General features: G+C 46.3%; 1 protein-coding gene across 1 annotated transcript in view; it reads right to left on the minus strand.

The window, feature by feature from the left end:
- The window catches only part of LOC146965759 (tRNA-queuosine alpha-mannosyltransferase-like), a 44,673-nt gene extending 27,687 nt beyond the window's left edge, over positions 1–16,986 (minus strand). Inside the window, exons 1-7 of the mRNA XM_085765126.1 lie at positions 16,934–16,986; positions 9,885–10,082; positions 9,206–9,373; positions 4,553–4,726; positions 3,377–3,433; positions 2,431–2,513; positions 1,843–2,389 (exon numbers count right to left, since the gene is read on the minus strand). Of these exons, the coding sequence (XP_085621252.1) occupies positions 1,843–2,389; positions 2,431–2,513; positions 3,377–3,433; positions 4,553–4,726; positions 9,206–9,373; positions 9,885–10,082; positions 16,934–16,986 (1,280 nt within the window). The remainder of the gene's footprint in view (positions 1–1,842; positions 2,390–2,430; positions 2,514–3,376; positions 3,434–4,552; positions 4,727–9,205; positions 9,374–9,884; positions 10,083–16,933) is intronic.
- Between the last annotated feature and the right edge of the window lie 731 nt (positions 16,987–17,717).

Consider the following 17,717-nt stretch of genomic DNA (forward strand, 5'->3'; position numbering starts at 1 on the left):
CCCGATACTGCTGAAACTTTTGTCCACTTAAACTCATTACAAATTATGAACTCGATAAAGTAGCATTTCCTGATGGAAATGCGTGTGAATGCTGAAAGCAGCTGAACTGTTGCAGAATTAGCAAATAGTGCAAGCAGTGATCACCATACAAACGTTTGACTGAGGTAGGAATTGAACCCACAACCTCATGGTCAGTAGACTTCCACTCTGCCTCTAGGCCACAGTGTACACACAGTTACAGAGACTGTTGTCTGTTGATGAGCTGCACTCTGTCTCACTCTGAAGTTAACGAGCCCAAAGCTGCACCTGTTGGAAACACACTGTGTCAACACCAAGAAAGCTTGAGAGTCAAGCTTGAATGACTTACAATGAAAATGTCTGTGAATTTCAGGCTGAGAGCAGCAGTTTCAACATGAAGCAAGTTATCAGAAGTCAACAGAGGACGACTGGGAAAATAATTCACTATAATTGTTGTTGAGGCAAGATTTGAACCAGCAACCTTTAGGTCTTCATCCCAGTGATCTAACCACTTCACCATAGTTACATTCTATGAGAGAAGGGTAAAAGAAATCCCTGTATAAGAGGCTCACTGGGGGTGGTGTTTAGCTCAGTTGGTAGAGCACCCACCCCATGTGTTGAGGCTGTAGTCCTCACTGCGGGCGGCCCCGGTTCGGGTCCCGTGTCGGACGGCCCTATCCTGCGTGTCGTTCCCCCCATCTCTGCCTCCCATTTCCTGTCACACTCTCAACTGTCCTATCGAATAAAGGCTTAAAAAAAAAAAAAAAAAAAAAAAAAAAAAAGAGGCTCACTGACTTCTGCTTAAAAAAAAAGAATAGAGTAGAAATGAGCCACATCAAGTAAGTAGAGGACTTTTCTGTGACTTGCGACTATTTTTTGGTGAATTCAAACAAAGTATAATGCCCATTCCAGTGAATTACAAAATTGGAATTATAAGTCAAGCAATGACATGACTGAGGCAGGAATTGAACCCACGACCTTATGATCAGTAAACCGTTACTCTGCCGCTTCGCCACAGAGAGCACAGACTGAAGCATGTTGCCATTGTAATGTGATGATGTGCTGCAAACGGTGGCAGTAGCAATTAATGAGTCTCTTAACGAACACCTGTAACCAATTGAAGGTGGGGGAGGAGAGCAGAATTCAACATAACATAACAAGAGTGCTCAGCCTGGATTTGAACCAGTGACCTTGGGGTTGGCAAGCAGCCAACCTACCCACTACACTACAGTAGAGTTGTGGAGAAGAGAGGTTGAGACTTTGATGAATGTGAGATTTTTCAATGATGCTTAAAATAAAAAGAAATGAAAATTAGCCACACCAAGTAAGAAGAGGACTTTTTTGTGACCTGTGACTATTTTTTGGTGAATTAAAGTGAATTAAAAAGCACTTAACAGCAAGTTACAAAGTTGAGCTCCTTCTCCTGCTGCTGTGAAAAAAATGCATTGGGCTGAATGAGAGCAGAGAGCTCCCTGGCTGCATTTAAAAAATATTTTAAATTATTATCTAAGTCTCTTTGCATTTTTGACCAGAATTTTAGCCAGAAGACAAGTGTGGCTACAAAACTGGAGAAAATAATGTGTCTAGAGTTTAATTTGTGGCCGTGCTGACAGTTTAGCCAGAAAAACTCTAGAATGTTTTTTTGCCTCTCTCCACTCTGGCTGACGATGTCACCACTCTAGCTCTGCTCGTTAGACGCAACACACAATTGTCACCAAGACATTCAGCTCAGTGAGTTAGCAGCTGGTTCTTGGTGACAGAGGTTGTGGGTTTAAGACCCAACAAGGGAGTTGACTAAAACACCAAATCGGGAATCGAACTCACCACCTGTGGGGCCAGACGATGTGCAGAGGTCTGAGCCGGTCCTCAGGGTCCAGACCAGGAACCAGACCAGGGACCAGACCAGGGACCAGACCAGGGTCCAGACCAGGGTCCAGACCAGGGACCAGACCAGGGACCAGACCAGGGTCCAGACCAGGGTCCAGACCAGGGACCAGACCAGGGACCAGACCAGGGTCCAGACCAGGGACCAGACCAGGGTCCAGACCAGGGACCAGACCAGGGTCCAGACCAGGGTCCAGACCAGGGACCAGACCAGGGTCCAGACCAGGGACCAGACCAGGGACCAGACCAGGGTCCAGACCAGGGTCCAGACCAGGGACCAGACCAGGGACCAGACCAGGGACCAGACCAGGGTCCAGACCAGGGTCCAGACCAGGGACCAGACCAGGGTCCAGACCAGGGTCCAGACCAGGGACCAGACCAGGGACCAGACCAGGGACCAGACCAGACCAGGGACCAGACCAGGGACCAGACCAGGGTCCAGACCAGGGTCCAGACCAGGGACCAGACCAGGGACCAGACCAGGGACCAGACCAGGGTCCAGACCAGGGTCCAGACCAGGGTCCAGACCAGGGTCCAGACCAGGGTCCAGGGTCTGGTCTGGACCTGGTTCACAGCTGGATTCAGGTGGATCCTGCTGCTGCTGCTCAGACCTGAGAGAGATAGAGACCAGAGACCAGGTGAGACAGAGACCAGAGACCAGGTGAGACAGAGACCAGGTGAGACAGAGACCAGAGACCAGGTGAGACAGAGACCAGAGACCAGGTGAGACAGAGACCAGAGACCAGGTGAGACAGAGACCAGAGACCAGGTGAGACAGAGACCAGAGACCAGGTGAGACAGAGACCAGAGACCAGGTGAGACAGAGACCAGGTGAGACAGAGACCAGAGACCAGGTGAGACAGAGACCAGGTGAGACAGAGACCAGAGACCAGGTGAGACAGAGACCAGAGACCAGGTGAGACAGAGACCAGAGACCAGGTGAGACAGAGACCAGGTGAGACAGAGACCAGAGACCAGGTGAGACAGAGACCAGAGACCAGGTGAGACAGAGACCAGAGACCAGGTGAGACAGAGACCAGGTGAGACAGAGACCAGAGACCAGGTGAGACAGAGACCAGGTGAGACCAGGTGAGACAGAGACCAGGTGAGACAGAGACCAGAGACCAGGTGAGACAGAGACCAGGTGAGACAGCAGAGGACAGGTGAGACAGAGGACAGAGAACAGGTGAGACAGAGAACAGGTGAGACAGAGGACAGGTGAGACAGAGGACAGGTGAGACAGAGGACAGGTGAGACAGAGGACAGGTGAGACAGAGGACAGGTGAGACAGAGGACAGGTGAGACAGAGGACAGAGAACAGGTGAGACAGAGAACAGGTGAGACAGAGGACAGGTGAGACAGAGGACAGGTGAGACAGAGGACAGAGACCAGGTGAGACAGAGACCAGGTGAGACAGAGACCAGGTGAGACCAGGTGAGACCAGGTGAGACCAGGTGAGACCAGGTGACCTCACCGTGGGGGCGGAGCTTCTCCCGGCTGCTGGAGGAGCAGCTTGTGTTTCGGCAGCAGCCTGAGAACAATAAGAGAAGAGGAATCAGTTAGACGAGGTCCCTGAACGCCTCGCCACAGACAGAGAAGCTGCTGATAGAAACACAGCTGGACGTCCCTGTCTCCATGTGGTTGTCACGGTGATGTCTCTGCCTCCGAGGCCTCTGGGAAACTTGATTCAATAATCCATTTTAGAAATTAGATGTTGGACTGGAGGCAGTAAAAACGGGGGGGGGGGGGGTAATTGTCTTATTGATAAATCAACAGTGATCAGTGTGATGACATCATCACCTCTGTCTGACTAAACAAGAGACATGAAGGTCACACCGCTCCTGAAGAAGCTACCGTTAAAGAAGCTACTGTTAGCCTGAAGGAGCTAACTGTTAAAGAAGCTAGCGTTAGCCACTGTTAGCATAGAGAAACTACTGAGAGCGAAGCGGAGAGGAAGGAACTCTGAAGTGGTGTCCTGCTGTTAGCATAAAGAAGCTACTGTTAGCCTGAAGGAGCTAGCGTTAGCCACTGTTAGCATAGAGAAGCTACTGAGAGCGGAGCGGAGAGGAAGGAACTCTGAAGTGGTGTCCTGCTGTTAGCATAAAGAAGCTAGCGTTAGCCACTGTTAGCATAAAGAAGCTACTGTTAGCCTGAAGGAGCTAGCGTTAGCCACTGTTAGCATAGAGAAGCTACTGAGAGCGGAGCAGAGGAGAAGGAACTCTGAAGCGGCGTCCTGCTGTTAGCATAAAGAAGCTACTGTTAGCCTGAAGGAGCTAGCGTTAGCCACTGTTAGCATAGAGAAGCTACTGAGAGCGGAGCGGAGAGGAACGAACTCTGAAGTGGTGTCCTGCTGTTAGCATAAAGAAGCTAGCGTTAGCCTGAAGGAGCTAGCGTTAGCCACTGTTAGCATAGAGAAGCTACTGAGAGCGGAGCGGAGAGGAGAAGGAACTCTGAAGTGGCGTCCTGATGATGGATGTGACAGCTCTGCTGAATCTGATCGATCTCTATTAGATTACTGAGCTTCAGCTGTCAGACAGAGACAGAAGACATCACCATGACGACATGACATCTCCATGACCCCCCCCAGCCGTCAGAGGCCCAGAGACAGAAGACATCTCCATGACAACCCCCCCCCTCCCCCCCCACCGACCTGCTGACGTCGGGGAAGTGGACCGGGTAGTGGAGGACCAGACACTTGGGACGGATCAGCTGGTCCAGACCGGACGGACGGTGGTCGGGAATCTTCTTCAGGAAGGACGAGATGGAGGACAGGAAGGAGTCCATGTTGAAGACTGAGTTAAAGACGACCACGTCGGCCACCAGGCTGAGGACAGACACAGACACAGAGTTAAAGACGACCACGTCTGCTACCAGGCTGAGGACAGACACAGAGACAGAGACAGGATGAGGACAGGAAGGAGTCCATGTTGAAGACTGAGTTAAAGACGACCACGTCGGCCACCAGGCTGAGGACAGACACAGACACAGAGACAGGCTGAGGACAGGAAGGAGTCCATGTTGAAGACAGAGTTAAAGACGACCACGTCGGCCACCAGGCTGAGGACAGACACAGACACAGAGACAGGCTGAGGACAGGAAGGAGTCCATGTTGAAGACAGTTTAAAGTCCCCCTCCCGCGACCCTTTTTGGTCATTTTAAAACAAGCTCATTAGCAATGCACCTCTGGAGGGTGGGCGGAGACTGCGCTGCTCTGCACCCGCCCAGCCACCTCCTCGCATTGTACAATTACAGATTCAGCGCGTTTAGCGTAAAACTCCACACTGGGATTCGATCCCAGACTGGAGCATAGTCCTAGCCTGATGCATCAGCCGCTTATTTCATTACATTTCATATAGCGTCTGAACCTGAGCCATAGGGATTTGTTTGCTTCCGGGAGGCGGTTGCTTACATTTGCTTCAACTAATCGCTGCTGCTTGGTGGTCACGTGTGCTATACACCGGTTAAGCGCATAGGTTAGCTTGAGCGCTTGAGTTCAACGGCTTCGCCTTCAGTTCCCCATCTGTTCGCTGATTGGTCCGTCCACCAGAGCGGACGGAGCAAACGAAAACATGTTACTAGTTTCTCTGACTACATGTTTGAGGCAAATGAAATTAGCCAGAACCAGTAGGCGGCGCTAGCCTGGCTAGCATAGTCCTTGCTCATGGTTCAAGCTGCTCTACCAGGTGAGCTATACCTGTTATACCTTGACAGCTACACCGAGCTGCCAAGGCTTTCACCTCTGAGCCAGATGCAGAGCGGGGCAGGAGCTTGTAGCACTAGTGCCCTCCCCTGGAGCTGTGACACGTCAGCTCCAGTCTCCCTGAAACTGCCAGTTTGCGTCTGCCATTGGTTCACAGCAATTTGAAGGCAGAAAAACTCAGAAATGCAATTTTGCACTTCTTTTTCTGCTGATATGTGCTCTAACACAAGAAAAATGCCACAGGAACATGTGAAAAGCACGAAAAACACGATTTTCATGGGAGGGGGTCTTTAAAGACAACCATGTCTGCTACCAGGCTGAGGACAGACACAGGATGAGGACAAAAACAAAGACAGAGACAGACTAAAGGGACAGTTCGGGTCCTGAACGTCTCCATGTTGATTGAAATGAAACCTGAGTTTATTCTTCATAACTGATCATTGATCACTGATCATTGATCCTCTGTCTTCGTTATAGCTCACATCAGTGCTGTGGTCTGGCTGCCGTCCAAACAGAGGAGACTCTGTGGTCTGGCTGCCGTCCAATCAGAGGAGACTTGACGAGCGGTCTTAACGAGGTTATTGACAGGCGGCTGTGTGGTCAACAACCATCAGTTTGTGTTGCAGTGACGGACGAGAGAGTAACGACCTCATCGACCACCGCAGCTCTGCAACCAATCATGTCGGCCCAGCTCGTTAACCAATCATGTCGACCCAGCTCGTTAACCAATCATGTTGCCCAGCTCGTTAACCAATCATGTTGCCCAGCTCGTTAACCAATCATGTTGCCCAGCTCGTTAACCAATCATGTTGCCCAGCTCGTTAACCAATCACGTCGGCCCAGCTCGTTAACCAATCATGTTGCCCAGCTCGTTAACCAATCATGTCGACCCAGCTCGTTAACCAATCATGTTGCCCAGCTCGTTAACCAATCATGTTGCCCAGCTCGTTAACCAATCACGTCGGCCCAGCTCGTTAACCAATCATGTTGCCCAGCTCGTTAACCAATCATGTTGCCCAGCTCGTTAACCAATCACGTCGGCCCAGCTCGTTAACCAATCATGTCGGCCCAGCTCGTTAACCAATCATGTTGCCCAGCTCGTTAACCAATCATGTTGCCCAGCTCGTTAACCAATCATGTGACCGGTGTAGCTACCAAATAAATGCAGTAGTGACCGGTGTAGCTACCAAATAAATGCAGTAGTGACCGGTGTAGCTACCAAATAAATGAAGTAGTGACCGGTGTAGCTACCAAATAAATGCAGTAGTGACCGGTGTAGCTACCAAATAAATGCAGTAGTGACCGGTGTAGCTACCAAATAAATGAAGTAGTGACCGGTGTAGCTACCAAATAAATGCAGTAGTGACCGGTGTAGCTACCAAATAAATGCAGTAGTGACCGGTGTAGCTACCAAATAAATGCAGTAGTGACCGGTGTAGCTACCAAATAAATGCAGTAGTGACCGGTGTAGCTACCAAATAAATGCAGTAGTGACCGGTGTAGCTACCAAATAAATGCAGTAGTGACCGGTGTAGCTACCAAATAAATGCAGTAGTGACCGGTGTAGCTACCAAATAAATGCAGTAGTGACCGGTGTAGCTACCAAATAAATGCAGTAGTGACCGGTGTAGCTACCAAATAAATGCAGTAGTGACCGGTGTAGCTACCAAATAAATGCAGTAGTGACCGGTGTAGCTACCAAATAAATGCAGTAGTGACCGGTGTAGCTACCAAATAAATGAAGTAGTGACCGGTGTAGCTACCAAATAAATGCAGTAGTGACCGGTGTAGCTACCAAATAAATGCAGTAGTGACCGGTGTAGCTACCAAATAAATGCAGTAGTGACCGGTGTAGCTACCAAATAAATGAAGTAGTGACCGGTGTAGCTACCAAATAAATGCAGTAGTGACCGGTGTAGCTACCAAATAAATGAAGTAGTGACCGGTGTAGCTACCAAATAAATGCAGTAGTGACCGGTGTAGCTACCAAATAAATGCAGTAGTGACCGGTGTAGCTACCAAATAAATGCAGTAGTGACCGGTGTAGCTACCAAATAAATGCAGTAGTGACCGGTGTAGCTACCAAATAAATGCAGTAGTGACCGGTGTAGCTACCAAATAAATGCAGTAGTGACCGGTGTAGCTACCAAATAAATGCAGTAGTGACCGGTGTAGCTACCAAATAAATGAAGTAGTGACCGGTGTAGCTACCAAATAAATGAAGTAGTGACCGGTGTAGCTACCAAATAAATGCAGTAGTGACCGGTGTAGCTACCAAATAAATGAAGTAGTGACCGGTGTAGCTACCAAATAAATGAAGTAGCGACCGGTGTAGCTACCAAATAAATGCAGTAGTGACCGGTGTAGCTACCAAATAAATGCAGTAGTGACCGGTGTAGCTACCAAATAAATGAAGTAGTGACCGGTGTAGCTACCAGATAAATGAAGTAGTGACCGGTGTAGCTACCAAATAAATGAAGTAGTGACCGGTGTAGCTACCAAATAAATGAAGTAGTGACCGGTGTAGCTACCAAATAAATGAAGTAGTGACCGGTGTAGCTACCAAATAAATGCAGTAGTGACCGGTGTAGCTACCAAATAAATGAAGTAGTGACCGGTGTAGCTACCGAATAAATGAAGTAGTGACCGGTGTAGCTACCAGATAAATGAAGTAGTGACCGGTGTAGCTACCAGATAAATGAAGTAGTGACCGGTGTAGCTACCAAATAAATGCAGTAGTGACCGGTGTAGCTACCAAATAAATGAAGTAGTGACCGGTGTAGCTACCAAATAAATGCAGTAGTGACCGGTGTAGCTACCAAATAAATGCAGTAGTGACCGGTGTAGCTACCAAATAAATGCAGTAGTGACCGGTGTAGCTACCAAATAAATGCAGTAGTGACCGGTGTAGCTACCAAATAAATGAAGTAGTGACCGGTGTAGCTACCAAATAAATGAAGTAGTGACCGGTGTAGCTACCAAATAAATGCAGTAGTGACCGGTGTAACTACCAAATAAATGAAGTAGTGACCGGTGTAGCTACCAAATAAATGAAGTAGTGACCGGTGTAACAAGCGTTATAAACTGACCACAGGCTCTGGATAGCGATGCTAATTTCTGTTAGCCCGTCTATAGTGTTTTACATTATACGTTAGCATTAAGCTAGCAGACTTTATGCTTAGTTGTGACACTGGCTGTTTCAAACTATGTGGGTTTGATTGAACATCTTTGATGCTTAAATATATATATTACCGCTTAATATATTGCTTTACTCCTCTTTTTATGTTGGTACCTATCATGGTTGTATCCATGGTAACTACGCCGGCCGTTACGATCGCGGTCGGAACGTTTTAATTACGTGACGTAACACGTTATTAACTGTGCGGCGGAGTAGTGTCTGAAAGTGTTTTTTTATTTGACCAGTGAGTCACTATATTGAATTCACTATATAGTGAGTAGGGAGGAGGTTTAGGACACAACCACACAGACAGACACACAACCACAGACACACACACACACACACACACACACGGACAGACACACAACCACAGACACACACACACACACACACACACACAGACAGACAGACAGACAGAGACCTACCAGGACAGGATCTGGTTGTACCCGTACTGGAAGTCCCGGTCCTGGTCCTTGCGGACCGGGTAGACCAGCTGGTTCTCGTGGAAGTACAGCACCTTCTTGAGCCGGGCCAGGTCCGGTCTGAGGGCCACCAGCTCACACAGGTTCAGCACCGAGCTGCAGAACAGCACCCTGAGGACAGGACCAGGACCACATCACTCAGAACCAGAACCAGAACCAGAACCAGATCCAGAACCAGATCCAGAATGTTGTCCAGCTCAAATGTTTCTGTGGCTTCCCTAAACTCTTAGAGGCCATGTTCACTATTCTCTGCAGTTTGTTTCTCCTTTAATATTCAGGTTTCTGTACCACATGATCATGTTAAATGATAAAATACTTTCCACCAGGCTCTTATACACCGTTTCTAAAATACTTTGACTCACTCCAAAACTGTTCAGCTTGCGTAGCAAGTGGAGGCGTTGTGAGCATTTTTTAAAGACATGATCCGTATTGATTTGGAAGGTAAGACTACTGTCGATGTATGTGCCCAAATATTTAAAATCATCGACCATTTGTCCATCTATATTTACTGGCCTCCTAATAGTTGTTTTATTCTGTAGGACCGGCTCCTTGGTCTGAAGAGCATTAATCTGTGGTGTCACAGTGATGTCAGAGGGTCACCGTGGTGATGTCGGAGCCTGACCTGAGCTGTGGGCCGGCGGCGGGGACCGTCAGGCTGAAGTGCAGCGCGGCCGTCCTGGCTCTCCAGTGCCACTTCTTGGCCGGCAGCGTGAAGACGCAGCAGCCGGGGACGTTGTCCCTCAGCAGGTCCAGCAGCTGGCGGTGAGAGCCGCCGTAGAACGGCTCCAGCAGCAGCACGCTGCCGGGGGGGGGGCGGGGCCTGGGGGGGGGGGGACCACACTTACTGTTAGAGAGCTGGTGTTTTGTTTTGTTTTCTCTTTAATGAATGAATGAAAACTTGTTTATTTGGGTCAGGTCATTCAAAATTAAAAGTCCAACAGAAAACATCAGTTCAACTATAAAGAGCCAAACTGAAAAGGCATCAGGCTGAAGCTATCGCTTATTTCGCCTACCCTTCTTACACACACACACACACACACACACACACACACACACACACACACACACACACACACACACACACACAGCGTTTATCTGCCACAATAGCAGCAGCAGCAGCAGCAGCTCGTCTCCATCGTCCCTATCTGCTGCTGCTGCTGCTCTTCTCTTCTCTATCAGCAGGAAATGAGCTGTTCAATCTGCAGCCGGGGCTGATAGACAGAGGGGGGGGGGGTAGAGGGGGGGTCCGGGTCCTGCTGACGCCGCAATAGAAGGAGAATCTGATTGGAGACTCGGCCTAATGTGGCCCATTGTCCCCCATTGTCCCCCCCCCCCTCCCCCCCTCCGGGGCCAATTTACCTCTTTACCGCTGCTGCTGCATAATCTGGAATATGAAAATATGAAGATGTGAATGTGAATGTGTCTGAGGGGGGGAGGGGGGGGGGGGGGGGGGGCTGATTGTGGTGGTGGTGACCTTTTGTTAAATAAGAAATGAGGTCCAAAGTGGTTCAGGCCTCGACCCCCCTCCCCCCTCCCCCACTCCACCACTACACGACCTGGAGGAACTCAACCAGACGGAGAATAACAGTGATGATGATGAAGATGAAGATGATGAAGATGATGATGAAGATGGAGATGAAGATGATGAAGATGAAGATAAAACAGAGTGGAAGAACAAGAGAGAGGACGAGTTGTTTAAAGGTATCCACCAACCTTCCGGGGAACGACGCTGGGTGTTGCCATGACACTCCATTCATTACATTTTAGATTAACGTTAGCTGGGCTAACCGTTAGCTGTTAGCCGTTAGCAGTGACTTAAATAACCCAATAAACGCTCCATGAAAAAAATGTTTTCTCCAGTGGATATCTGAGTTCCAACATGACTGAGCTAACTGGAGTAGTTTCATGTCGTGTCCCACAACGGGAGGGTTTTAACAGCTGACGTCCTGCTGTTAGCTTAGCTACCGCTGTTAGCTGTCAGCAGCAGCAAAGCTAACGGCTACGATAGCCATGACTAATTACAAAAACGTGCACACAGAAATAGTAGCCTAATGTTTGTTCAATAAGCTTTTTTAAGTTTTATAGACTTCACAAACATCAGATTTAGTCCAAACGGTTTTGGCAGCCCGGAGCCCCCACATTTGGTGCCTACACCGGTGGCTAACGCTACCAGTTAGCCGCTAACGCTACCAGTTAGCCACTCGCTAGAACCGGTGGCTAACCCGGAGGAAACCCACGCAGACACGGGGAGAACATGCAAACTCCACACAGAAAGGCCCTGGGCGGCCCGGGATTCGAACCCAGGACCTTCTTGCTGTGAGGCAACAGTGCTAACCACTGTGCCACCGTGCCGCCCAAAAAATAAGCAATAAACATCTCAGACTCACGCTGCCACTCAACGTATAAAAAATGGCGCTGCAACATGGCCGCCTCGGTTCGGTGCGTCGCCCACTTATGTATTTGTAACGACTCATTCATTAGAGCAGTGGTTCTCAACCTGGGGTCCGGGGACCCCTCAGGGTCCTTGAGAGACCTGAAGGGGGTCCCCAATTTATTTCTTGAAAATTTACCACTTTTTTCTGGAACTTTTTTTTTTTTTTACCACTTTTTCTAGATTTTTTTTTTTACTTTTTTGTTTTAGAAATTTTACCACATTTTTCTAGAAAAATTTTACTTTCTTATTTTGAACATTTTTTTTACGAGAAATTTTACCACTTTTTTTTTAAAGAAAATTATTATTATTATTATTTTTTTTTTACTTTTTTTGGAGAATTTTTACCACTTCTTCCTAGAAATGTTTAAATGTTTTGGGAGAAATTGGACCACTTTTTTCCAGAAATTTCTCTATAGACACAGTCGGCAAGCAAGGAAACGTCACTTCCGGTTAGGGCCGTGGGGGAAAACAAACCGTGTCCCCCATACACATTCATGCAAAAAGGCGGCATTTTAAACCTTTGTCAAACGCTTGTTCGCCGTCCTGTCTTAGTTTTAATCACATGTATGTGCTGACAAAGAGCTATATATTAGAAAACTCATCACGATCTGGGTCGATTGCTGTCCGTACATCTTAAAATATAAAGTTTTCACAGCCATAGCCTACACCGAGTCAGCAGGGTCGGCAACCTTCACTTCCGGTCAGAGCGTTACACGTTTGGAGAAGATGAGCGAAGTTCCGATATAAAAGTTCAGGTTGTGGTTTTTGAATTTATTTGCGGTGCAAAATAATACACAATAACTCAGACAGTGTCTACGAGTGTCTAGAGCCGGCCGGCGGCGACTAAGAGAGCGTCAGATCCGTGGGGGAAGACAAATATGACTGACTGTGAAATACCTAATATTTTTAAATGTACGGACAACAATCGACCCAGATCGTGATGAGTTTCTAAAAATATAGCTCTCTGTCAGCATATACATGTGATTAAAACTAAGACAGGACGGCCAAAAAGCCTTTGACAAAGGTTTAAAATGCCGTGTTTTTGCATGAGTGTGTATGGGGGACACGGTTTGTTTTCCCCCACGGCCCTAACCGGAAGTGACGTTTCCTTGCTTGCCGACTGTGTCTATAATATTTCTAAAAATGTATTGGCCCTAATTTAAAAGTATAAAAAAGTAATGTTCTTCAGTCTCATAACAAATATTTGTGTATTTCTGGTGTTAACTTCTAGATTTGGTCCAATGGGGGTCCGTGGTCTAATCTGTGTCTATCTAGGGTCCTTGATGTACAAAAGGTTGAGAACCACTGGTCTAAGGGACCAGAAAGCAGCTGTGATTCACCTTCAGTGAAATACAGATTTATGAAAGACAGGTTTGATTTTTGATCATAAAAAGACAAATAAGTTACAGACTGGAGCTTTAATGAAAACTATGAGCTGACAGAATAAAGGAGGGATGGAGGAGAGAGGGATGAAGAGGAGGATGAAAGTCGTAGATGAAGGTGAAGGAGCGGCGTGGGCCGGCGTGCGACGTGTGTTAGTGAATGTGAGAGAACAGAACTCATCATTCCACCTTAAACCGAGTCCAGGGAAACCCCAGAACTACAGCAGGGGATTCACGCTCACACTCATCTCACACACACACACACACACACACACACACGCACACACACACACACCCTGCAGCCCTGCAGCTCACAGGAAACAAAGGGTTAATGTCAGCGCTTCCCCGGGGCCCCCCCAACACACACACACACACACAGACACACACACACACACACACACACACACACACACACACACACACACACAGACAGACACACACACACACACACACACAGACACACACAGACACACACACACACACACACACACACACACACACACACACACACACACACACACAGACACACACACACACACACACACACACACACAGACAGACACACACACACACACACACACACACACACACACACACACACACACACACACACACACAGACAGACACACACACACACACACACACAGACACACACAGACACACACACACACACACACACACACACACACACACACACACACACACACACACACAGACACACACACACACACACACAGAGACACACAGACACACACACACTCAGAGCAGCGAAGGGTTAATGAGGCTGAGTCATGAAGCCGTAGGAGGAAGATCCTGCTGCCTCGCCGTGATGTCATCGCTGATGGGAATAACAGCGTTAAGATCAACGCCGTTACCACGACGATACCTGTTTCACTAACAGAAGGGCTCCAGACTGCCACTAAATGGTCGCATTTTGTGACTAAAATTTGATACAATGCGAGTACATTTTTCATCTACTCGCGCATGTGCGACCAGTAAATTTGCCGATTTTTTTATTTTTATTTTTTTAAATTACCACTGTGATTGGCTGATGTGTGAAAAGAAACGTGTGTTTCTCTTCTCTACACCTCTGAGGAGACGTCTGTCCACACGATATTTTTTTTTTCTTCCGACGGCTCGCTACAAACCTTAAACAGTCCCTCCAGGACTTCGCGGGCTTTTTTTGTGATTGTTGCGGCCTAAAGTGCCTGATTTTGCGGCCACATTTTGAAAAAATTGCGGCGCATGTTGCGATGTTTTAAGCGCTTTTGTTGCGATTAAATTGCGGGAGACAGCGAAAGTTGCAAAAAAAAAGTTGCAATTTTGTTCTGAATAGATGATTAATGATTAAAATGATTAAAAATCAAAGGAAAATTGAAAATTTTGAAATGTCACAAAATAATGTGAGGTCCTGTTATACCAGCAATTTTCCACTTGTTAAGAAAGGCACAGGAAAATTACATAGAGTTGAAAGTTGTTTTACTTTTAATTAAAATGTCTGTTAAAAAATCATGGTAAAACAACTGTTTTAAAATGCCATTAAAACAGTCCAGTCTTTGAATAAAAAGGGGAGGGGGGCTACTCAAGTCCAGGGCCTTAGGATGGGGTAAGGGGCACCTGGCCGCCGGCTGCTCCACTCCGGCCCTGCAGTGGCGCACTCACTGGATTCCCCCTCGGCGAGTGCTGCGGGGTTGACACAGCCTCGGGTGGTCAACCAGGACAACTCACACACTCAACACGTTCAACTCAGCTTGTGTTCCTTTACTTGTCACTTTGTACACGTTGTATCAAGTTTCTTGCTGTTCCTCCGTGGACTCACTTTCAACCACCGCTCCGTCCAGACTCTCTGCTGTGTAACTCGCGGAAAGTACCGACGATTGGTCCAATTTGCGGAAAAGTTGCGGTGATTGTACAAAATTGCAAGATCGCAAACATTTGCGGGGATTTGCGTTAATTGTTGCGATCGCAACATCGCGAACTCCTGGAGGGACTGCTTAAAGGTGTACAGAAAAGAAAACTGAATTTGAGTCCACTCTGGATCATAAAATTGGGAGCGTGCCTATGTTCCCACAGCCCTATGTTCCCTCAGCCCTATGTTCCCTCTGGACTCTCTCTACCTATCTGGACTCTACCTATCTGGCCTGTCTAGCCTCTACCTGGTCTTTTTACTAAACTTAACCAACTCCTTTCTTCATTGCCTAAACCCAACCAATGGTGGGACCAAAGGGCTGAGGGAACGTAGGGCCTAATTTTCAGTGACAACAAAAGTTAGAAATGAGGGAACATAGGGCTGAGGGAACATAGGGCTGTGGGAACATAGGCATGACCCCATAAAATTAATGTGATAACTCATCTATCAGACGATGTAGGCCAAACTTTGTGCAAAATTCTATTTTTGAGTAAATCCAGGATGAAAGTGTGTATTTTTTTTTTCGCATTGGATAATGCAGGCGCACGGATTATACGTCAGCCTGTACACGATTCACCAGCCACTGATATTGGATCCGTCATTCGTTAATCAAACGTCTGAGACACACACACACACACACACACACACACACACACACACACACACACACACGGAGCTCGGTCTCGCCCCAAGCTTTGAATATCCCGCCCGTTCGATAACGACCAATCAAATTAGTTTTCCTTACTCGGGTAAACTCGTGTTGCAGCTCGGGACAACTCGGCGCGACAAACAGGACAAACGGCCGTTTCTGTACACCTTTAAACATCCCATAATATGCTCGCGCTCTCAGCAGCGGTACTCAAATCGTCACAAGGCAACGAAGCAGGTTGACTCGCTCACTCTGTTCTAGGATGAGTTTACCACAAGGTGTGTGTCTAAACATTATAGTTTCTGCATTTATCAAAGTATTCATCAGTAATACAGTGAAAATTTGAGGAATTGTGAATTGCGATTTCGGTGTGCGCCCCGAAATTTCCTGTTTGCGCTCCTAAAAGTTTAAGTTAGGGGTTCACTGTGCTCCTAGTCAACACAGTTAGTCTGGAGCCCTGTGACCCCAAAAAATCGATCGATCATGAAGTCCGTGATCGATTGTTTTGTTTTTTTCTTCCTTTTTGACACCGGCTCTCATCGGCACTTGTTACATTAAAATGAGTCGGTGACTTGGCACCTGCCTGATGTTGGAGATATGCAGTGTTTGTTTGACATCACTTTCATTAATTCCACTGCGATCGTTTTTTTTTTACTAATTTTTTATTTTTTTGAGAAGTTTTACCACTTTTTCTAGAATTTCTTTTTAAACTTTTGAGAAATTTTACTACTTTTTTTATTTGATTTTTTTTGAGAAATTTTACCACTTTTTTTCTAGAATCTTTTTTAAAACTTTTTTTTTTTTTGAGAATTTTTATCGCTTTTTTCTAAAAAAAAAAGTCTTTCTTCCAGAAATTTCTCTACAATATTTCCACAAATTAACGCCATTGGCCCTAATTTGAACATAAACTACACTGACTAAAACAGTAATGTTCTTCAGTCTATATATTTATATTTATATTTATATAAGGTTGGTTTTCAGCCAAGAGACGCTCCATTCTCCCTGGAACGACGGTAATAATCCTGTTCAGGTCCTCTCACATTAAATCAACATTATTATATATTCAGCTCCTCATTGGTCAGGCTGCTGAGCCAATCAGCTGCTGGCGGAGTGATACAGAGTGTCTGTGGAGTGATACTGACTGACTGACTGACTGAGTGACTGAGTGAGTCGGTCGGTTAGTCCCAGATAAACTGAGTTAGACATGTTGACATTCTTTAACTCCATTACTAACTCTACTACTTTTTGGGGAAAGTAACTAGTAACTATAACTAATTACCTTTCTAAAGTAACTTGCCCAACTCTGGATGTCACCACCTCCACCTTCATCACCATCATCACCATCACCATGACAACAGGGCTTTCCCCAGCAGCGCCGGCTACTTTAATGATTGTTATTATTATCATAGCTTACAGGCTAAAAGAGACAGTAAGATTGTAATGTAACTAAGTACTTTTAAATGACAGTAACTAATAATATGTAATGTATTATATTGTGGATGTAACACTGCTCATAATGACATATTTACAACGTGACTGTTGGTGTTAGTTCATAGCATATAACTAAGAGATGTAAGTTACAGCTTCATGATGTCATAGCTTCTATCTGAACTTATAGACTAATATTTATTATTTTTAGTGCACAAATCACAGTTTCCATTGGTGCATTAACGTCTGGCATATTATACTAATGAATAAAAGATTTCTTGTGTAGAAACTCTACTATGTGTAACACAACCAGAGGACAGAGGCTGCTTCAGACTGACCTGAGACCAGTGGAGATGCTGCACTGTATATTATATACTGTATTGTATTAAAGTATTATATACTGTATTGTATTATATAGTATTATATACTGTATTGTATTATATAGTATTATATAATGTACTGTATTATATAGTATTATATAATGTACTGTATTATATAGTATTATATAATGTATTGTAGTATAGTGTATTGCTGGTAAGTTCTCCCTGGTCAGTTTCAATAAGATAGAACTAGATATTGGACGTTGAAACTGGTCAGAAAGGTGAAAATCAACGGTTATGTCTTAAAAACTTAAAGTTGTAGTCTAAATATTG

The sequence above is a fragment of the Trachurus japonicus genome, chromosome 21 (assembly GCF_045865225.1).
Source record: "Trachurus japonicus isolate A0001 chromosome 21, Traja_1.0".
Taxonomy (NCBI): Eukaryota; Metazoa; Chordata; class Actinopteri; order Carangiformes; family Carangidae; genus Trachurus; species Trachurus japonicus.